This window comes from Neolamprologus multifasciatus, chromosome 11 (genome assembly GCF_963576455.1).
Source record: "Neolamprologus multifasciatus chromosome 11, fNeoMul1.2, whole genome shotgun sequence".
In the NCBI taxonomy this organism is placed as follows: domain Eukaryota; kingdom Metazoa; phylum Chordata; class Actinopteri; order Cichliformes; family Cichlidae; genus Neolamprologus; species Neolamprologus multifasciatus.
Genome location: NC_140449.1, coordinates 14541686 through 14565718, shown reverse-complemented (window position 1 = coordinate 14565718; position 24033 = coordinate 14541686). Strand labels below are relative to the sequence as shown.

Below are 24033 nucleotides of genomic sequence, written 5' to 3'. Positions count from 1 at the left end.
GGGGGGGGGAACAGCTGGTTTATTAAATTAGTTTTTTTTTTTTTCATTTACAGATAGAATGGAAACAGACAGTAGCAGACATCAGTGCAGACATGTGGGATCTCTTAAAAATAACATTGTTTTTCTCCTGGTTACAGTCATATCATTAATGCAAATGTAGTAATTAGTGATATTAGCTGAACTTAAAAGAACCTAGAAAGGGGAGGGCTAGTACAGTCCAATCTGAGGAGACACTTTGTATGTTTGTTAGTAATTTTGAAATATGTGGATTTAACTCCCAGGCAGGTGGCAAAATCAATGTGTTTGAGCATAACAAATGTCCTCTTACAGAACCAAACCTGATTAAAAAATAATAATTTCTACAACCGCTCTGGTCACATTGCAAGTCTACTTGAGCTGCCATGTTGCTCCAAGGACAGATGTACACAAGGGCGTCTAGGACATTGTGATCTGCATCGACTCCAGCATCTCCTCCACCGTCTTCATGGAGCATTTGTTCTCCTTGGTCCCACGACCAGCCAACTGCAAGTCAGAGAACAAAGGTGAGTGGCAGAGACAGAGTAAGGGCGGAGAGAAGGGGAAAAAAGAGGACATCAACTCATTAGATCTCTCTGCCAACTAACGTAATGGAGAGCCAAACACACTTAAACACAGCTTCACAGAATCAGAGATAACCTCATCCACCCAGTAGCATGCTTCAACGACTAACCAAAAACATCCTTTTCCCCATTTAGAATTGAGAAGCATAGAAGCAGAAATAATCAGAGACGCAACAGTGGTCATTAAATAGAATTGGTAAATGGGTCATGCAAAGTAAAATAATACCTCCAATCAGGATTTTTCCTCAACTGTTGCGTAAGTGCCATTTTCATTTTGAGTGCGCTCCGAGACAGGATGCCCACATTAGTCCTCTTCCATGGCCTCTAGTATAGAAGTATGTAACACCCTACTCTAATTTCTGCACTGTGTCCACAGGGTTTTGCAGGAAGTGCTGCAAATTATAATCCGCAGACATGTATCAGATTACTCATGCAAACACACAGAAGCACACACTTTTTCTACCCAATTTAACTTTGCCACGGATAAGGCACCCCCTCAAAAAATACCACTACGGAAAGCGACTTCCTTAACCATCGGCAAGGAACCAGGGACCCAAAATGGGTCAGTTCAATTAACTTTACCTATACAGGCATAGATTTAATTTTGTCTGTAACCATGTCTAAAGAAAGACATACATGGAAAATGATATCAGCTGATAAAAGTTATGTGCCCTGCTCATTTTCACTTAATTGTAGTTACTGTATGTTATGACAATTCTGTATAGTGAACTACAACAGATATGCAGTGAGTAAATCCAGAGTAAACAGTTCTAAGGCTCTATATTCATGTAGTCAGCAGGCTGAGGTCATGCAAAATGTAAAAGCATAATAATAGAATCAAAATCAGATTAACAAAATGCTAATAATCAGCATGTCATTCTTCAAATTTGGCATGTTAGCATGCCAACACATGCTGAAGAACTGCAGTTCCTGAAGGGACCACTTAACGCCATCCCTAAAAGTGAGTCTTGTTTTCAGTAATGAAATTAACATGTTTAGAGGTGGTCTCAGTCTCTTAACAATTATAAGATGGTTAATTTCATATTTTCATAGCTAATCCATTGGGTAATAGCACACAGCCACTTTTACTGACAGTTGAGCTGACACATGCAGCTGTAATCAGTCTGAGCAGTTTAAAAACAAAGTTAGAGAGGTAAGCCTGAGATGGTGTGGACATGTGCAGAGGAGGAACAAAGAACATTGAATATGGTGCTGCCATGCAGGAGGAAAAAAGGAAGACCACAGAGGAGGTTCATGGATGTAGTGAAGAAAGGCATGCAGAGGGCTGGTGTGCCCAAAAAAAATGATGCTTGGGATGTTTGAGGAATAACACCGCTAAGCAGATTATTTAAAATTCTACATATACCATAAAGCACTGATTTATTGCTGTGACATATTTAGTCACTCAACGTTTGGTCCTTCTCAAGCCTCTACAAACAGGAAATAAATGTAGGCTTAACCTAGTCCATACTGTATTTCCATGGTAAAAGCTTTTTCCTTCTCCTTTTGCCAAACTCCAACTTCGAGAGGGCAGTTGGCTAAGGTGTACAATTGGGTGTGTAATTTCCAAGGGTGACTCATTCTTCTAGATTTAGGGTGTGTGTGTGTGTGTTTGTGTGGTGGGGTAGCTATAATGATCTGTGCATTTCATTGCTTTGCTGTCTAATGCGCCATTACTCTGAGCCCAGTAGTCAATTATCTCCTCGGCCTGAGGTGAGACCACCACATTAACTCCTGCTCTGCTCTACAAGTAGGAGCAGACTAGACAGCTCCACATCTATTTAGAGCATCTGATAATGGAGTCATGACGCAGTGTGAGCCTCTGTCCGTGACAGAAGAGCTAATCAGAGAATTTGTTTTGAGAGTTAGGAAAAGAGGCCAGGCTATGTAGTACTACTTTCACCCCTGATGGAACAACAACCCACACATCTCCAGGTCTCCTGCACATCCAACTTCACCACAGTAATTACTTTTTTTTTCTTTTTTCTTTTGAAATGCAACCCTGTCAGTCATGACCCCTCACCAATGTCTGCTCCCTCGTCCGCTCACCTGCCCACAGTTTCCTCACACAAAGGTATGACAATCACCAGGTACCGGAGCCTAATAAAAGTGAACGACTGACAAGGGCGACGCTTTAAAGGAGCAATCAATCAGCCAGCACAAGCGCACAGCAGCCAGCAGCTGTCTGATGGAGGGCAACACCGCTGTTCCCTTTTAAAAATCTCAAGAGTCGTTTTCCCCGAGGTGAGATCGAAGAAATAAAAGAGGCAACCTCACACCTTGTCATTTAACTCATCTCACACAACAAAGGGAAGAAGGGAAAAAAAAGAAGCACACGTGACACATGGTGGCAGCCAGGTATGCATACACGTAATGTGGTCACACGCTCACAGCTGAATTGAAATCCACACAACTCCACTAGGCAACTAAACAAATACTAGAGGTTGCAGAGCAGGTCAGAAGCACAGGGCTGCGATGAGTCTCACATCATGCTCCCTGGAGGACAAAGGTGTGACTGACTGAGGTGTTTCATTATCGTCAGCACAGGGTCAAAATCACACATAATCTAGCTTTTACACACTTGTCCAATGGCCTTTAAGAGTAGCTACTACTTTAGCCTGCTATTACAACTTGGCCCAGAGTATTTTCATGTTGGCCATTATTTTTTTTAAGCACAATAAATCCCTGGGAAAAAATATAAATTGTTACAGAACTGGTCAATTCAGAAAAAAATACACCAAAGATTTTTTTTCTTCCTATAAAACTAATGAGAATAAAAACTTTATACAGTTAGGCACTATGAAAGTGTATCATGTACCAAACAATCAATTTCTTTCATTAGCTATATTACAGATGTGTTTCCTATCTCTGATTAAAGCTTTTAACACACTCCTCATTATGCTACTGTGTAACAACATTTAAAAACTTACTGGTAAAGCCCAATAAGATGCTATTTTTCTTAGGAATGAGAAGTTCCAAGAATACATATAATTATATACATAATTTCACTATTTTTAAAAAAAAAAAAAAAAAACATCAGGGCTGTTTTCTTATTTTAAGTCTTAGATATATGAAAAATGCTATCAGTGTGGGATATTCATCTTTTCCCCTGCTAAGATCAAAGCTTTTCTAAGACAGGATAAGGTCAGTAAGCACAAAAATCAAAGTGAAAAGTAGTATGCACTTGACATCAGTGAAGACATTCTACATTGACTAAGCCAGCTCAACATTTTTTAAATTTATCAAGACATTCTGCAAATATAAAAGTGCTAATCTAAACCAAATAAGCTGTACCACTTCAATGACAGCTCTTCTATTTTTATTTTATTTCTATTCTTTTTTCACTCAAATCAAAGGAGCAAGTGACAGCTTAGAGCCGTTTTGTGACACTTCTGCAAAAAAGTTCACCATCATGTTACATGCACACTTTTTCCAACAGAACTGTCAGACTGAGGGCTCAACATGTGAAACGTGTCTATAAGGCAAGTAGAGTCAAATGTGGTGAGACAAGGTCTTTAGAGGCTCAGCAGGAAGCCTCACTCAGCTTCTGTAGGACCCACAGAAGCTGAGTGAGGAACCACTTATTACATTACAATCGTTTGGTGCCCAAATAAGCAACACATCTGGCAAGTATGGCAAATAATCTTTATGCTTTCGTACTTTGGTTGCCAGGACGACACTGTAAACCATTTTAGTGATACCATCTGACAAACTCCTTACTTTTGCCCCTTCCTTGCTAAAGCAGCAAATACATACATGCATGTCCACCTCATCCTTTATTAACCTTATTTATGGCTTCTTTTTTACCTTTCTCTCTCTCCCAAATTTAGCTCTCTACAGTAATAGGGCAAAGCAAATACTTAATGGAAGACTGGCTCACAGGGAAGACTGAATCTGTTTGTAAAATATTAAAACAGCAGCCAGTTAAACACTGAAACTGAAGAAATCAGACAACATTCGTAAACGGTTTTTGGAACTGCTACAAACCTCCTACACTTTTCCTCAAATCCAGCTACGGGTCACTATATCCCACTTTGAGAAAGACTGAAGTAGACTACTCTCACGCTATAGTTTAGTGTTGTCCTCTGAGAATCAGCTTGTGGCTCTGCAAGAAGCTCATCTGTGAAGCCAGTTTGCAGGATAAAGTCTTAGCAGACGCTGTGGCCTTAAGTCAACACATTAACAGTAAATGTACCCAGACACAGTAAAAGACGTCAGGGCTGTTATTACAGCCATGCAAGTCAAAGGCATCCTACAGGACTGCTGTGCATTTAAGGGTCAATACTGGGTGGTGAATACTTTTCACATTCTATGCAAATAAGAGGGATTTTAGGATCTCTGAATATTGTGTGGAAATACTCCATGAAAGCTGCAACATAGCATATAAGTCTGATCGGTGGTTTTCAGTGTCTGGTAGTGTGAAGATTGATGTGGGGGAAAAATGTTTTTCAGCAGGAAAGAGACACCAAAGAAAGAAAAATTAAAAGCTAGGTGCACTCACATCACATTAGATTAAAGTCTATTTGTAACTCACCTTATAGGCTCTATTTATTTGAGTGGCAGCCCAAGCAGCATACTTCATGTTGTCCTTCTTCACCTTGGCACTAACTTTAGGACTGGCAGCGATGTGACTTGCAGACTAGAAGGAAAAAAACAAGATGGAAGGAAGATGCAAAGGAGAGAACAGGGGAAGGGGTGTTCTTATATCAAAACTTGGTGAAACAGCAATAAAAGCGTAATGGAGATGAATGTGCAACCACTCTTACCATCTACCACTCCACTAGTCATTGTGGCAGAATGAAGAGAAAAAACAGACCTTGGCCTGATGACACAGGGGAAATCATTTACGGAGAGGAAAAAGTGAGCATTTTAATGCTTCATACGTAAATTGTCACTTAACAGGGCCTAATTTCTCCAACACCATTGATTCCCGCCGATGAAAGGACCTTGTATGTTTTGAAAAAAGCCTGACGTGCAGTGAAAGGAGCGCCATGTGAATCACGGTCTCTGCCTGCCCCGACAGCTCCCCTCCGAACCACAAATCCCATGTCTTTCCCATGTTCCTGCCATCATCTCCACGCAGCAAACCCCAGAGGGCTTACCCTGCCTGCACTTCAAAGCCCAACCTACCAGTGTGCTGAAACTTTAGCTACGCACCAATCAACCTGGCCCTATTTTTTTCTTCTGTAAAATGGTTTGGCTTCTGTATTTTTTTAGTAAGCTTTTTTTTTTTATTTCTATTTTTTTTTAACTCAAGAGAAACCTCAATTTAGATGATGTCAACACAGACAGGCTATCCCTGAATAACTGTGTGCACGACTGTGGATGGGAATCCCCAAGTGAGTGGTGTAAGTTACCAGTCCACAACCAGTCTGTGGTCAGTGCTACCAGGTCTTGTGCCACACTGACTCAGATGGTGTAAGATGGTGAAAGTTTTCCCTTATGTTGAACTTGCACCTGTCACTGTTTGGACCGTTGAGGCTAGCTGACAATGTGCAAAACACATTAAGACAGTTCTTTAACTACTACAAGAATAAATAACCACCTCAAGTATCCTTTAAAGACTCAAGGGTCCTTGGACGATATATTAAAAAAATAATAATAATAATCATGAAAAAAGAAACCTGCTCTCTCGCCAGTCAGACTTGAGAATTAGCAGGACTAAATGTCTTGGATCTGACCTTCACTTCTCCTCTTCTAGACCTGTGATGTTTCAGAGGGTGTGTGTTGCTGTGAGGTGTTTGGACTAAATGAAGAATCCCAGTCCAGAAAACAGGAAAATACCAGGGCTCACTGCGTAAAGAGTTGCTTCCACTTTCTGCCTATTGCTCCCTGCATTGCTTTGTTTGTGTTTTTATGTCAGGTCTCCCTTACGTATGATGCACTGGCACTAGCACACAATATCCTGTTTAAACAAATATGTAGATGAAGGGGCTATCTGGCCAATATTCCAATTAAACTGGAACCTGATTGGATAATTTGCCAGTGCAGTCACAAAATACTGGCAACAGCTGTGCTGCTCTCTTCCTTATGCTTTTCTCCTTTTTAGCCCATAACTACTTTATTTATTCAAGTCATAAACATGAAAAAGTCTCACCAAGGGGGTATTATTACTAAAATAAAGGGCTCCAGAGGGGCAGGCTTTTCCAGTGCTGGAGTTCACCGTCTGAGTCAGCAGCGAGCTGACCCGTCTGAGAGCTCTCCCCAAAAACACACACACACACACACACACACACACACACACACACACACACACACACACAGATAGAGAAAGTACAGTCTTGACACACTGTGGCCAGCCTCAACCTTGAAAAACCACAGCGTTACAAAAAAAAGGCTCAACCACTGTTGTATTTCTTTCCCACTTTCTCTTCATTCAAAGCAGCACTCACCATGTACAGACCAAACAATGCCCTCATGTTTCGGTTATTCAGCCTCAGCGCCTGGGCAAAATACTTCCTGGACAGCTCCAGGTTTTCCAGCCCCCCCTGAGTGTACTTCACCTGTGTGAGGAGGCATTAAACACAAGCAACAAGCTGTGTTAAAGGGCAGCTCAAGCAATGACAACATGACATCTGAATAAACAACATATGACCAGCTCTGTATTTGGTGACAGACATCCAGGTGGTTACCTACCTCAGCGTACTGCTCACAGTACAAGTGATTGTGAGGATTGATCATCATCAGCTCCTCCAGGCAAAATGCAGCTTTTCCATAGCTGTGGAAGCGACAAAGAAAACAGTAAGCTTGATACAGCTGTGGATGTGTCATCCTTTAGGTTGTTCAACTGTGAAGCACAACGGGTACGCTCAGTAAATTCACAGGTCTGAGATGAGACTGCACAGGGTACACGTCATTTCACAGGTGACAGACTTATAATATATAAAGGCCCACCAGATGAGAGGTTTATTCACACGCTTACAATAAAGGGTATTCGGTCTAGACAGCTTGCTAAGGTAAAAGCCTATCTAGTGTGGTGATTCTTCCTCCACTGGGGACACTGTGTCCATCTGTGTGTTTTTCCTGTCTTTAATGTGTAGTTAACTACCTTCCTGAGGTCAGCACTACAGTAAGAGCTGGCACACTGTGCCTATACTCAGATGAGATCACTTCTCAGCAGCAGACTGCTGAGCTGTTGACCTCACACTAATCTGCTGCCACTCCACTTCTAATACACAGTTTCCCCCCCTCACAGGACCAGGCCAAGACAAGCTAAGATACAGTATATCATTGGACACAAAGCCATAAAACGCCTGCACACCTAACCAAATGCAAGCTATCACATAGGCACACAGCCGAGACAGAGCAGACCTATCAACAGAAAAGTTTTGTAGTCAAGCCTTAATATCTTAAGGAATTCTGTATTTTTATTTGCCTTTCAAGATTTTACATATAACTTAACAAACTTTATCAAAGAATAAGCTGAAAAACCAAAATCTTGCTTGTGTGAACAGGCTTTTACCCTGTTAAAGACTTTTCTCAATTTTCTCACTTCATGAAAAAAGCAAAATGCAAAGACGCATTTTGCTTTTTTTATTGCTTTTGTGAGAAATTAAATGAGCCGACTGATGCTTGAAATAACATGAAAAACTTATCAGTATACCTGAAGTCTGCCATGGTAACTAGCTGAAAAATTAAGAGCATAGGAGCTAAAGAAAGGTGGGGACACAGAAAGGAGAAAAAAAAACAGTGGAAAGGGGCTGAGTAGAAAGGGAGATCAGAGGGCTTGGGAGGTTGGGGGCTGCTTACAATTACTACTTCCTCTCCATAAAGACTTTCAGATGTGCTCGTGCAATAGCTGTGGCCTACACCAGAGCCTGCTCCATCAGTCTTGTACTGGAGCCAAATTTGTACCTCTTCTACTCTTCAACGAAAGCTTCTAACCCAATGTGCTCTTTATGGCAGCTTCTAAGCTCCCTCTACACCACAGTGCTTGAGCGAGGGTAGTGTCACCATCATGTGTGAGACTCTGTATTTATTTCTTTTGGAGGTTAGTAAAACCATCAGCAGTGGCGTACCCCCATTTTAATACCACATTCTGACATTGGACAAAAATGGATTCAAAGTATGCTTGAAAAAATTATTACTATTTATCCTGCAATTTTGGATGACCAGTCCAATTTGGTTGAACAGGCTCATAACTTGGGTCAGAATGAGAGCCAGCAGCAGATTCCAACAGTGGCTATGAGCAATACTTGCAACAGACAAAATAATCTCCTGTCTAAACATCAGCGGCATAAGGATTGTTTTAACAGTGTCAGCTCAGAGGCTATTAATTACATTCTTAATCTGTTAATGCTGTCTACTACAACCCTAACAGCAGCAAGGCAGAGACAGACTGCTTTGTTTATTTTTAGCTTCCAGGGTGTTGTGCAGTGAGGGGAGGAGAGTTTATTTCTCTTGCTTTGCTTCTCCATCAACTTCTGTTTTCTCTAGTGGCAGGGGGGCGGCTAAAGTGCCACCACCTTCTCCTGGGAATTTCACAGCAAGTGTCCTCTCCCTCTGCCTCCTGATCTATCCCTGTGGAAAAGAGTGGTGATAATGCCTCACTATCCGGAAGAGGAGGAGGAGGGGAAACAGGGAGTTTGTAACCCAAAATAAAGAAGACAAAGAAAAGAAATTGACACGCCTGTAGATAGAGGGCTGTGCGAGTGAATGGTGTGATATTAGAAGTGTTGGGATAAGCTTGGAGATAATCCGCTCACCCTAGGATTTCCTCTGGCTACTACAGCAATAAAGCCTCCCAGACAAAGCATGAAATATCCAATAAGTAGCCTTCTCACTGTGCTACACATTCCTGCTGCTGCTGCCTTCCTACCAGAGCAACAGAGCAACAACAGTCAAGTCTCTCTCTCTCTCACACACATACACACACACACACACACATATATATTTTTAAAAAAATGTTGTTAAACTACAGACACCGCTTGACTAACTTCTGAGCCCCAGACAATTAAGGAAGGATGAACAGTGCCACATACAAAATTATTTTTTTCTTACAGTGCTCTTGTCTGTCTGGCAGTTCTCCCTGGCAACTGAGATATCAGGCTGGGGAGTCTTTCTGCTCTCATATGTAGGAGTGGGGGCTTAAGCCTGAAATCCTATTAAACCAGTCTTATGTGGCAAACTCAGCCAGGGTTCTATTCAGACCCCTGGCTGAGTTAGGCATCTCAACGCCTTCCATTGTGGCCATCCAACGGCCCTTTGGAGATCAAGCCATCAGAATGATGCGAAGTCCTGACACAAGCAACCCAAACATGAAGCAGCTGTACCAAGTCACTTTTTATCTGATAACCTTGACACGACAACTCACACTCAAACAACAATTAAATACCACAATTTTGCTACACAAGATGTCTAGATCAATCCATGTGCATTTGTTAATAAACTATGATGAACATGGTGATGCTGTGCCCTGTGTTAGCTGTTACAACATCACATATTGGAGAATCCTTTATCTAAAAGAAAAGGGTTTGTTTATGCTCCAACTGTATAAAACAATGCATCAGTTTGATCATAATGACCATACCAAATGTTTGACTTGAATAGTGTTTGGATTTGGGTATTGTAACTGCAAAGGTGGGTCCAGCTTTTTAAAGCTGTACATAGAACAGGCACATGAAAAAGTATATATACAAGGAAATTTGGCTCTGCTTTCAGGGAAGTGAATACTACAATAGTTTTGGTTAAAATATAAAAATGGATTTACTCATGTTCGTTGATGTAGAGCTCTGACAGCTCATGCCATGCTTCCTGGTCTCCAACAAACCTGTAAGCAAATACTGACATTAAATTCTCTTCCTCCAGAGGAGTAAAACAATAAATGAAACTAACATATTAAAGAAAAAAAATATTAGGATTAAGCAACCACTGTGTATTATAATAACAATGACAGTCTTGCAGCTGACAGCGTTTGTTGGCATTTTATGCTCAAATCATGCTAGCACTCTTGAAAGCAGGTTCGTTTTTAATTAAAATAAAAATCTGGGGAGATGAAGAGAAGGGGTAGCTGATCCCCCCCTTGTAACAAACACTCACTGCTCCAAATACTCATTGAGCTCCCGGATGGCTTCAGTGTTCTTCCCCTGGGCCTTCAGTATGGAGATCTTGCGCTTCCTTGCTGCCTATAGAGCAGAGTGTAAACAGGATTAGGAACTCAGCTTCTCAAGTGGTTGAGAGGGTAAAGAGCATGAGGGAGTGTAAGAGTTGTGAGTCTAAGTGTTTCACTTTTCAGTGTACCACAAGCTTTCTTAAAGTTCCATTATGACAATGAATCATTTTCTATAAGAAAAAACTGCACTTTCTTTCCAAAGTAACAGCCACAGAGTCAAAAAGACAAGACTCTGTCAAGTTAACTTTGTTAAGTTTATTCATATTATTACTGCGGGACTTTAATCATAATTAGAGATAGTTAGCGACCATGTCCAACGGGATACGGACACACATTATGAGTCAATGTTTGGAAGTTGGAATGAGCTCAGTGGCTGAGATAAAGTGGTGAGTCATCCCCTAACCAAGTGGGGAAAATGGCACACTCCTCCAAACCCCAACGCCTGTCTTCCTGCCGGCACAGCACGCATCTAGCGCTGCACCAGCCTGACTTACATCAGCTGAAAATTGCTTTCCGCTTCATTTTGATGTTGAATTGACCTTAAGGTGGATTAGATTCTCATTAATCTGAATTAGAAAGTATTGCCCTGACTTTTCCAAATGTTAGACTCCCCCCAGACCACCTCCTTCTTCTCCTTTTGATAGTAAGTGAAAACCTTAACAGGGGCTGCTGCTCCATTAGGAGTGCACTGCCCTGCCACAGCTTATTTTATTTATGGACTGGCACTTGATTGAGTGGGGCTTCCTCTCATAACCAAAGCCATTGAGGGCTGTGTATGAGTCATGTCTAGGGGCTGTAAATCTGGGTCTCCTCTGACAATGCCATCGTAAGAAATCCACTTATCCATCAAGCTGGGACAAAGACCTGCTGACACACAGCAGCTTTAACCGAAAAATAAATAAATAAAAGGAGCGCTGTGCAACAAGACATCATCATCATAAAGGAAAGAATATTTTAACATAAGCAGAAGGCAGGCAAGTTGAGAGAAAATTAACATTTCATGAATTTATCAACCAGCAGTGAACCGTGAATGGCTAATTATTTCCTTTTAATACCTTCTTCTTTAATAAGGCTGGATGGTCTGGACTGCACATCTTTGAGCTGCAACTTATTGTTCAAGAAGCTAACAAGACAGATGAAGAATAGTGTCCTGAAATTCTTCAAAGGAGAGAGATGTGCTCACTACAACTGGTCAGCACTTTCACAATAAAATCTGAGAAGAGATAACAAGGCTGGCCCTCTTCTCTCGAGTTGGAGTGACACGCTTTGTATCCATACAGCAACATTGTGCATCACAATTCTATTGCCTACCTGTATTCAGACTATTAAAACAAAGAGGGCGCCAATTTAATCTGCAGTCTATCATGAAATTAGAATTTATACTCACTTCAGATTAAAGATACAAGTAAGATCTTTCCTCATCACACACCCATTTCTCTCTGCCCCCCCCCCCTTTTTTTTTTTTCTTGGATAAAGAACATCTTTGGGCTCAAAACAACATATGGAACTTGTTGCTCTGAAAAGTCATAGCACTTTATTAAACATAAAGTAACTCCAACCTACTCCTCCCTGTTCTTTTCTAGCTACTGATCCAGAAAAAAAACAAAAACCTGGCATTTGACTATCTGATCCCTCTGTCGTTATGACTCTTTTTTAATTAATGCTCTGAGGACACTCAAAGAGTACAGACTAGCATATTTGTGTCAACACTGGACCATGAGTTGACCTACAGCATTCGTTCCCTTTGATGAGACATGAACACACAACACAGGTGGCACACTTAGCACACTGGACATGTGTATTTTATGCATTTATTTATTTTTCCCCACAGGTATGTTTGCACCCATACACAGCAGATTGTTTAAGTTACAATCAAATCCTTTTTTAAAGTCTGAAAGTCAAACGCTTCCAAGAGTTTTCAGAGTATACTTCACATTTATGTGGTCAATAAACATTGACGTGAGGCTTTAAACTTCACATTTCTTTTCCCGCACAAATAAACTCTTGTCTAGCAATGAATCTCTAATTGCATATGATTGTGGGTCAACCTCAGAAGTCGTCGGTGTGACCTCAGCGGCTTATTTAAGAAATACTAGCTTTTTATATTGAACAATTAGGGTGAAATGAGAGCGTTGGAATTTAATATTAACGTAATCACTAAGTCCACTCATTTTTAAACAAATCCTAAACTAGCACATCCTTTTTTGCAAATGCTGTTTGCACCACATAATCTAAAATACTCACAGGAAGAAATAAAAAGGTGGAAAAATCGCATTTATGCACGCAGACAAGAATTTTGCCAGCTCATTGCTGTAGGTATTGGAACATAGCAAGCAATGGAAGGGCTAAGAGTTTGAAACATTTTTTGGACAGCGCCATGGCAAAAAAAAAACCTTGAGCAATTTTTGTTGATTCAACAATTTTGGTTAATGGGTACCACATCTATTCCACAGCCTGTAATTACAACAGCTCAGTTTCCAATCTGTGCTTCGCATGCTGGGATGCCTCGCAAGTCTTCCTTGTGGTCGCCAATTTTCCGCCATTTCTCAGGCCCATCCCCTGCCCGAATCGTAAGAGCATGTTGGAGAACATGTAGGGAGGAGGCAGCCCTCACAATAAGACAGGTGACCTAAGTGATGTCATTGAATCGTCGCTCTACCCTGCATCACTACACCCATTGAAGACAAGGATTTTGGGAAAAAGGTTTAAGGCCCTCTGTCTCTTAACATCTCAGAGACAGAGGGCATATTTGTCTGTTTTGTTCCACTCCCAGTCCCAGGTTTGAATGTCAGCCTACGCTTTAAAAAGGGTGGCAGTCTCTAGCACGCAGAGACCAGGAAACAGACCATTCCCTTTCCGAGTATGTCCCTGCAATCTACATTAGATCTGTGCCATGTCTGGGAGGTGTCCTGGGACTCACTGAAATTACAACTCACATTATCAGAACAGTGGATATATTTAAAGCAATTCACTACAGATCATTCTAATAACCAAACATAAGTTGGCTGAGTATCAATCACTGTACATGACAATGACAGCGTTGGAAGAAAATCACAGAATTTGCAACTTTAATCTCATTTTCGTTAGCGTGTCAGAATATTCACTGCAATCACCTGAGTCTTATTTCCTTGTTTGAAACGGACCAACAGAGTCATTCAGGAGAGCAGGCTATGACAAAAATGTCAATGACACTTTTGTGCTACCAAATATTAGTAGGCATCATGACTGAAAAATTAAATCACTGTTGGTAACCCATCCTTAAAATGCTTGCTCTGTGCTTTAGTTACAGCCATGCTTGCAATTGCTGGATCCAGAGCAGGTCTGGTTCGGGATTGGTTCAATAACTGCACTCATTAAGCTCAGACACTAATCTAATAACCTCTCATTAAACTTTTAATCTTTCTTACTGCTCAATAAAGCAACAGCTGTAGATCTGTTTCATTGTTTTCAGAACAACCCATAGACAGTACAACACTACCATAACATCATCCATTGGTTTATAAAGTCCTGTTCTGAAGCCTTGTGATAAGTTGTTTTTTTGCCATCTTGGTTGCAAAAGACCAGATGTATTGAAAAGGAGGAGGGATTGTCTAATGACCTGTGATTGACAACTCATTAGCCAATAAACATGCAGCTTCAGATAATCCTCCACTTGAAACATAGTATGACCAAGATTTACTCAGCAATGAAATGTTTACAGATGTCACATGACAAAAAAACCCCAAAACAAAATAAAACAAAAAACATTTTTCCCAAAGACTTGACTTAGACTTGAATTCTCTTTCCCCAACCACAGCTATCACCATATGGTGGCATTCAGATAGAATGCAGGATTTTAGGTACTTCACTACATCCATATTTTACATTATGTATGGCAAAACTATTATCAATCCAACAATAAACCTTATACGACTCCTGCTGAGTGTCTTATTTTCAGGGTAGTTTTTGGGTTTTAAAATAAATTGTCACTACCTCTTGAAAAAGTTGCATTTTTTTTTTATTTCTAACAACCAACAAATCATCACAGTCAGAGGAAAAACTGAATTTCAAGTTCTTGTTATTTCTAGCCTTAATGAAAGCTAAAACATTTTGAATTTGACGTTTGATCTGATGCTTAATTTATATATTTGTATAAAATACCATTGCACTAGTAGCTGTTATGACACACAGTCACGGTCAGTCACTGAACACTGAAAGACAACACACTGCTCCATAATCAATCATGCTAGCTAGTGTTTCTGATATGCATGATGTCATCTGGTAGGAAGGAGGTGCCAGCTAACAATTTCCAGGAAAAGAATGTTAAACCAATTGCAACAGAAGTATAATTTCTCTTTTGTTTTGTCATGTTTATGGCTCTACACAGCTGAGTGGTGTAAAAAGTTCTCAGCAGCTGGCAGAATCCACCATGTTTACCTTGGTAAGCCTTACAGTAGTTACAGAACTGTTATGCAAGATGTAATGCTAAAGTTATTTTTTCTGTAGCTTTTCTGTCAATATTATGTAGTCTGAATCCAGCATAAGGGTGGATAAATAAAAATGTATATTTATAATTGTAATGTAAAACAAAATTCTATTTATAATAACCAGCAAAAATGATTTACAATCTCAGTGTAAAACAGCGACAAATAATTATAAAGGTGAGTGCGAGACAGACAGAGACTGATGGGAGGCAGCAGCTCTTGCAAGATAAAGATAGGGAGACTATTTCTCCATGACACACGGAGAACAAGCTTATTCCTATTTGTTTAAAGCACAAAGCTGATGTTGTGAAATGAAATCCAAAGTATCTATGATGTGTCTCTAGCACACTGCCTGCTGAAAGAAAATATCTAATACATCTAAAAGAATCCATGTCAGCATGGCACAGGACTTGTTGCACATCTTTTGGGGGGAGGGGGGGACCAGGGGACGGGGGAGGGCTACAGCCAAAATAAACAAGCTGCTTTCTTCTGAAAACCCTTTAAAAGATTTATTTTCTTGCATGGCCACATGTCCTTATGGAAACAATTACCAGCAGGTACATTGTGTTTAAGGTATGTGAGTTTGGCAGAACACTGGCTAGACAAGTTTCTGCAAGTTATTTTACAGTGATGGATAGTAAATTGAAAAGAAAAGATGGCAAGGAGTGGGCTTCAGAGAATTACTTCAGACTTGTTTGTATTACCAGCTTAACATCCAGCAGCACTTTGCACCTGAAGCCAGTAGAGAGCAAAGGTGAAGGGAAGGGAGCTTATCCCTGTTCAGTTGGGGTGGAGGTCTAAAAGGCCCAGTAAATCATCATCTTCAAAGACCGGAGCTATATTTACGCTTTACTTCCACCAAACATGTCGGCCACTGACTAAGACTATGAATCACCCCCCCAGCCACCCAGCCCCCTCCCTTAAACACTTTTTAGTTGTGTGGGTGATAGGCTGATCAGCAGTGTGGTTGAGGCCAGAGGCCAACTGGAGTTTAACTTAGCTACTCCCTCGCTAACGCCGAATTGCCTCGACAGATTTAAAGCCCTCCAAAAAGCTGAAACCACAAAGTGAAGCAAAGTAGAGCGCTAAGCAAGGGCCTTTTCTTTTTTCTTTCCTTACCGTATTGGTGGGGTCGTCTTGGAGAATGGCATCATAGTGCTTGTTGGCCTCATCGTACCTTCAGCATGGGAAAGTGGGGGGAAGAAAAAACATTTTATTAAAAATTAAACCAATCCCTATTCCCAGTCAAGTAAAATTAGATTGTTTGGAAAAAAGAGTTCAAGGCAATCAAGTTTCTGTACACATTATGGCAGGTTTCTAGGATTACAGTGAGGCTGTACAGAAATCAGTAGTAATCTATAGAAAGAAAAACGTTCATTTAAGTTTAGGTTATTGGTCATACGGTGGCTTATATAATTTCACAATGGCTCATGACATCAATACAAATAAAACTCCCTGTTTTTCAGATTGTATTTTCATTTGATTGTGTAGAAGTTGTTTCCACCTTTAAACAAAATTAAAATGCTGCCTTTACATCTGTCTGGGTCTGCAACAGTCTTTTTCTCTCTGGGCCCACACATTACCACAAAACATGCATATGAACCTGATAGCCTGCTGCATCCAAAAGAGTGTGCTTCAGACTGTTGGACAGGGCCAACAAGAACAAATACATGAGCTATAAATACTGGATATATGGTTACAAATAAATAAAAATCTTGCAATCGGATGCATGTGCTCCTCACTTATGATGTGAAACCAGGCGCCAAAGAATGTTTTTTTGCTTGTAAAGAGTAATCTGCAGCACTGATGTTTTAGCAAACAACAGCATGGTTCCTTGATCACAAATGGTTCCTCCCGCAACAGACAGAAGCACCTCTGGTTCCCATTAGCAATGAGCAGCTTTACTTCCAGCACTGATGCTTCCCTCACATTCACTTTATTACTCAGCCACACTTTGGGAGATTTCAGATGGCACCAGGCAACCACTCACGAGCCACTTTGATTTGCTTTATTTATTTAGGGACCAAGCATGTGTGTGTGTATGTGTGGGCAAGCATATGCATGTGTGGAAGGGAAGGCCCTTACTGTTTGAAGCTGCGTCATTGAAGTGTAGCTCTGTCTGCTGCCAATTAGATCCCAGTGTGGAGTTTATTTAATCTGACAGTGCCGAAGCAATCACTCTCAATTATCACATAAACTCTGACATAACCGATAAACCAGCAATGGTAATCTGGGTGGGGAATGTGAGTGAGGTAGTAAACAGATTGAATTACCCTGACTTCAGCTCAGTACAGACTAAAATACCCCCTTGTTTATCTTCCTTCCTCAGACTCCTTGTTCTGATTGTGGTGACATTTCAATATTTACATAGCCAAGACGCTCTTAAAGCACTGAGATCAAAACAGGGAAGGCAAAGAGAGAGAGAAAAAAAAAAAAGAGGCGAATAAGAAGTAACAAAATAAGGAAACAACAGCAGAATAGAAACCAGAGAGTGCTGAGAGACCCCCAGAATAACAGTGGGATCTAACCACTTCCTTCCCGGGAATCCTTACCTCAGTCTAAAGGGCCACAGGACTACCCAGCACTGAACCTTTCCCCACTCCATTCCCTTCTTTCTCCAAAAGGAATGCTGGGTGATCCAACATAAACACACATTACCCCACACACTGTACTTACATATACCCAGACCATTGTACCACTTAGGATCTGCTAACATTTTCTTGTCCCCAAGCCTCTCAAAGTACCATACATAACAGTAAGGCCGTGCTTTTTTTCTGCCTGCCCTCTCTCCCAATGCTTACCTTTCCAAAGCTTCCAGCCTCATGCCCGTTAATCGCTTCACTCTGTGGCTATCTGGAAACTGCTTCCTCAGTTCCTGTAGACAGGTCTGCAAGGATGTGGGCAGAAGGGAGACCAATTATAGATGGCAGTATTTAAACTTTATGTTACGCTGACTCTCACGCAAATACCAAAGCTTCTTTGATACAAACGGTCTGTCTTGGGACTTAACTGAACAACCAACAATACAAAGACATTCTCCCATAAGGCAAACTTCACTGTCTTAAATGAACTGTTGTTTCTCTGTTACACATCACATCACATCACTATATTTAAAAAAAGAAAAATATATTTTGCAGATTGCAGATTCTCCTACTTCCACTTTTTCTTCCTCTTCTACACAAAGTTTGAATTTGTTAAAGAGAAGACAATAGTAACAATAACATTCAGCATTATCATGAATGACATGGAAGTCTGCAGTGTGACCTGGATCGTATCTGCTATCCATCAGCTTAAGTCTAGTCCTTCTGCTTTTTTTTTTTTAAGTCTGGCAGAAGTGCTGAGAGGATAGCCAACAGACAACTAATTCTAATGATTGAGTTCAAGCCTTCTCTGTACTCGGTGAGTCACTCATTTAGCCAAAGGGAGCTGTCACATCCATACTGACTGGAGATGAAGTACTTGAATTACTGCTCTCTCTCCCCCCCCCCCCCCCTTCTAGTTTTCCATCAGATTTGACCATTTTCATATTTCTGAACCCAAACTCTGAATAATTACGTGACACTACGTGACAAATAAATCCTAAAGAGAAAAAAAGGTGGAACTTTGTTAGAGACGGCCAAGTTCAGTGAACACTTGAAGCGTGCATCTCCATGTATATCTTACATCCACTAACTCCAGTTTTTATTAAACTGTTTTTCCAAAGTACAGACAAAGTAAAGACCACTTGGCCAAATAAAAATCATATTTTCACATTTGGCAGCGCAGGTGCTGCAAAGTAGTAATGGTTGTGAGAGAGTGAAGCTTTTGGGTGTGTGAGGAAGTGCGACGAAAACTTACCAGAGCCAAGTCATCCCGACTGCAGTCCAGGGCTGCAATCATCACCTGCTCATAAATAATCCATACTGGGCAGAAAACACACAAAGAAGAAAGTGTTGACGCCCTTTCCATTCCACTGTCTGTCATAACATCTAAAACTTGATATATTAAACTATACACTTGACATAGAGACTTAAGAGTCTGTCCCCAACAGCTGCATGGGATGTTTTTTCCACTTTCCACAATGAGAACCAACAGTTTATTATTATTATCATTATTAACAGAACTGTTCTGTTTCATTTAATACATCATGGAACATTTATTATTTTCCTTTTGACATACACTGAATATTACTTAAAAACATCCCTGCCGTATTACTAACATCCATAAACACCCTTCTGAAAAATTTTACAGGCATACTATTGATTTGCTAGCAGTGAACTGGTCATAAAATGTATTCAATTTCAGTAGTTTTGTTTTTACATTTAAGGAAGATTCTTAGAGCAGGAACACACATGTACATTCAAATTATAAAACTTTTTTATATCAACTGGATTCAACTGGTTTCAGTTAATTCAATTTCAGTCAATTTTCAGAGTGGGCATGTTTGTTTCAAATTAATTTTTACTGTTAAAAATGTCACTGATTTAATGTGAGATTTTGAATTTAATTTTTGTGATTTTTTATTTTATTTTTTTTGCTTAAATGGGAAATGGATTATTACTTAAACAGCTTTTTTACTTTGAGCATAAAAAAGTACTTTGTACTAAATGTTACCTATGTTTATACTATACTGCATGTTTATAACTATCACACAGACACACAACACTCCAGTGAGTTGAGTGACAACTTGGGGTTCAGTATCTAGATCAAGGACACTTCAACATGTGGAATTGACATCTGGATGGGAACTAAACTATAGATTTCCAAGCAGTGAAAAAAGCTTATATGGGGGTCAAGTGGGAATTTTCTCAGATTGACTGTGTTAGATGGAATGATCCTAAAAATAACTTTGACTGTACAACAAATATAAATAAATAGATTTATTTAAAACTATGTTTTTATTAGTCCTAACAAGCTTTGCAGATCACTTTGAAAGCATTTATACAACCATAAACACAGGTGGAACATCTTAATATGGTTTTGTGTGAATTCATTTTTGTGTGCCTGTGGTCCTTAAGTTAGACTGTTTGAAAGTTACACTCAACCCTATAATTTGCTTTCCTCATTATGTTGAAATGGTGCCTATGGCTCAAGAGGTAGAGCAGGTCATCTACTAATCATAAGGCTAGTGATTCAATCCCTAGCTGCTCAAATCTGTATTCCAAAAGCATCCTCGGGTAGAATATTGAACTCCAATTTAACAGAGTGTGAATCTGTGTGAACGCTAGATAGAAAACACATAGGCATAGAAAAAGCATTTGTGAATGGGGAAATGAGACATAAAACATTTTGAGTGCTTAAGTAAAGTAGAAAAACACTACATAAGAACCAGTCTGTTTACAGTTTCCAAATAAATTCTACTTTAATAATACAATACAAAGCGTTAGTATGGATATAATTATCTCTTGAGGCATCAGGGGAAAAAAACAACAGTCACAATTTGGGCAGTTTAGTAAGAGTGCAGCTATATTCTGAAGAATAAATCCTGCAAATATTACTAATATTCTTAAAAACAGTGCTGACGCATTGTGAAACTAAAGTAGTTAAACTAACAATTCTGTAGATTCCATGCTGAGATGTTTCGCTCAGGGTTGTATGACTGTTATAGCACAGACTGTAGTTTTTGTGCCAAAGCAAGTTTGATCTGCTAAATGTGGTCGGGTTAACAACATATTGTGACTGTTTTCATTACAAATACAAAGATTGTACATATCAGTTTCTAAAGAAATAAGATATAAAATTATTTTGATAAATGGGTGACATTTATATAACTATACCGCTAATTCTTAAACAATCCAAACATTGCAACACTTTTCACCAATAAAATTATTAATGGACATTTACATAGGTGTTATAGGTGGTTATATGACAACACTTTCTGCATTTTCTTCCATGTTATATTTATTTGCTTGTGAAGCAAGTCATGCTGAGCCTCACCAACATAACACGCACTAACCCTTTAACATGTTTAACTCTGTGGTGAGCTATAAAAATATGAAATGTTTATTGACAATTTTTCTTTAAGTCAACTGTGACATTACAACATTCTATAACACATAACAGAATGCCTGCACAAGTCGACTAATGGAAATCAGCACACCATGTTAAGCCAGCAGCTTTGATAAGTAAACTAGACATGTTCAGCCAAATGAAATACACCCAGCCTCCACCCAAAAGGTTTTATGCCAAAACAAACAAATGTCCTTAGTTTTTCTTCACTTTAATGATTCCAACTCGTGTTTTGATAATTGCCATCTCATTTCACAGCCAATTTAGGAGTTGGTTTCAATAATAGCATAGCATGTCAAGTGTGCGTCCGATTCTTTTAAGGGGTTTGTAAATCATTATGATTTGAGGAAAAGGGAGAGTTTTATGAAGTAGTGCAGCAGGGCAGCTAAAACAATAAATAAAATCTGCAAGAATAACAATATGGTGTGCACCGTGAAAGGTAACTGAATACACTCCTTATTCTTTTTTTCTTTACACTATTAAACTGTGTAAGGCTGTATTCCTGCTCACTGTATTTCTGGAAAATAATCATGTTTTAGTGTTTTTCCTGACAATCTACCAATTTAATTTCTGTATCGACGTTTACTCATCAAACCAAAGACATTAAAATATGAACTTGTTTCCGTTCACCCTTTTTCATTTTAAGCATTATCACCTGTCCAGACTTGTATTCTCAGAACTGTCTTTGCTTATCTGCATGGTCCACATCACAGTAAGCTCAAGATCATGTCCAGAAATTAAAAAGTCCACAACGTTTTGGTCACTACAAAGTATAAATCCTAAACTATTGCCTAAATACTGCAATTTTGAAGGTCGCCACTAGTGAAAAGGAACAAACAACTCACTGTTATATTACAAGTATAAAGTTTTTCCTGTTGTTTTGAATTTGTCATACAAAGACAAAATTTTCTCTGCTTTTATGTTTAGTTACCTGTTTTAATACTACCAAATAATATTATGTAATCAGTATTCTTAGGTGTAATGCTCCACCTAACCATACACACAAAAAACATGTCTATAGTGACATAAGATGGCAATCTTCAGATTTATTCAGCCTTGACACACTTACTGTCATCTCCCAGTTTAGATGCATGTTCACTGATGAGTTCTTCACCAACATCCACAATTTGTTCACTGTTTCTGCAGTTATCTTCTCTCCATTTCCGCAGCTTATCTCTCATCTCTTTGGACAGCGACAATGAAAAATAAGGACAACTGCAAACTGAGATAATTAACAGATTGCAACACAATTCACTATTTCAAGACCTTCACTTCTGTAGCACTCTACCACACGATTGTCAAGTGTGAGCGACATACAGCTTTTCGAAATCACACTTTATTACCTATAAATGCACTCAAACCTGTCCGGCATTTGAACCGGTGTGGCTGAAGAGATTTACGATATTAGGACCATTACAAACACACCAAACTTCATATACTATGCATGTATTTAGCTCAACAGATTTGACAGCATGACACGAAAATGTTCGAGCAACTAGGAGACGTTATGAATGCACACAAGTGCAGGCGGAGAAAAGGCAGCATCAACATCAGTACTGTACTGCGTTACTGTCGCCGTGTTCCAGCTCTTTTACAGGACCCGACACCTGCGTAGTCTGTGGTGGCTACCGTTAGCCGCTGCATTAGGCTAAACCGGGCTAAATGATAACAAGCCCTGTGTCTTTTCTTCAAAGAGACAAACGTCGGTTTCCACTGCACACTCCCGGTGCTTTCACGCCATCATTACGCTGAAGCTAGGAACAATGACGCGGTTACTGACTACTGCGAACATAAAACTGACTGGGTAGCACACTTTGCTAACTATGTTTAGCTAACCACTTTAAAGGGTAGCTTGAGAGCTCGTATATTAAGTCTGGAACAGCGACAACTCCACGTCATGTCAGTGCGCAAGATAACGCCAGAAGCTTTCAAAAAATAAGAACACGTGCCTGTGTGACACTTGAAGAGTAGCTATTTTATATTTAATCTTACCTTCCCATCCTACATCGTACATTTCTGCTACAGACGCCATCTTTTCCTTTGTGATAACGTACGCCGTGCTTACGTCATGGACATGCCTGCTGCGATTATGCATTATTATTATTAAGTCCAAGTCTTTCATAACGCTTGAGATGTGCTATAATTCATCCAAACGGCTTACGTATTTTTTATTCATACAATAAAAAAGCCTTAGTGGTTTTGTCTAGACTTAGCCTTAGGGTAAATTAGGTCCCTGTCTTGCATTGCAATATTCAGCAATACATCCCAAAATAAATAGCAGGTACAGAAGGCATTTACAATCCAGATGATGTCGTTTTCGCGCTCCATTGCCGTTTTTATGTTTCCCCTTTAAGTATTGGGTAGGATAATCGGCATCTCGGTTTCCTCTGAAAATATGAAATGTGCTTTCCAAGCAAATCTACCGTTTTATTCTGATTTCCCTCAGGAGCCTCTGTGAATCTCATCCCCTTGCTGTGGATGCTTGCTCGCACACTTTTCTCTTACCACATTACACACTTGTTGATGTGGACTCAGCACAAACTTGCTTACAGAGACATTTCAGAGATTTGATGTCATATCCAGTGCTGCTCACTGACCATAGCCTAGTGCTTTGCATACTTTGCCGATGCTCTAACGGTGAGAGTGCAACATGATTATTTGTCCAGGACACTGATATGATTTAAAAAAAAAAAAAAACAGTCTGGCTTCACCAGTATAGGGCAACAATGAAATGTCATCATGCCTGTCAGAGACACAATTAATAACATTGTATGTACAGTTTAAATTACACTCAGCTCTAACTATTTGTGCACTTGTAATTTTCAAGTCTGCACATGGCAGTCAGTTGATATGTGGTTGGGTTTTTGCTGGA

At 39.8% G+C, this 24033-nt stretch overlaps 1 protein-coding gene and 1 long non-coding RNA gene across 2 annotated transcripts; both read right to left on the bottom strand.

The window, feature by feature from the left end:
- On the bottom strand, positions 1 to 23269 carry emc2 (ER membrane protein complex subunit 2). Its single transcript, XM_085177719.1, has 11 exons — positions 23154 to 23269; positions 22231 to 22344; positions 19011 to 19075; positions 17975 to 18060; positions 16293 to 16350; positions 10638 to 10723; positions 10309 to 10368; positions 7236 to 7317; positions 6992 to 7102; positions 5134 to 5238; positions 1 to 522 (listed from the first exon to the last, which is right to left on the bottom strand). The coding sequence occupies exons 1-11, from the start codon at positions 23254 to 23256 to the stop codon at positions 436 to 438; spliced, it is 957 nt and encodes a 318-aa protein (XP_085033845.1). The 5' UTR covers positions 23257 to 23269; the 3' UTR covers positions 1 to 435.
- Positions 5808 to 6985, bottom strand: LOC146507979 (uncharacterized). Its single transcript, XR_014876893.1, has 2 exons — positions 6830 to 6985; positions 5808 to 6799 (listed from the first exon to the last, which is right to left on the bottom strand). It is a non-coding gene; the product is annotated as an uncharacterized LOC146507979 (long non-coding RNA).
- Positions 23270 to 24033: the final 764 nt, after the last annotated feature.

Excerpts from the sequence above, each read along its gene's own strand:
- emc2 (XM_085177719.1), bottom strand. The coding sequence starts at position 23,256 with ATGCATAATCGCAGCAGGCATGTCCATGACGTAAGCACGGCGTACGTT. Across the intron at positions 7,103-7,235 it reads ACTGTGAGCAGTACGCTGAG|GTGAAGTACACTCAGGGGGG; the intron begins GTAGGTAACCAC and ends CTCCTCACACAG. Across the intron at positions 523-5,133 it reads AAATAAATAGAGCCTATAAG|TTGGCTGGTCGTGGGACCAA; the intron begins GTGAGTTACAAA and ends TCTGACTTGCAG.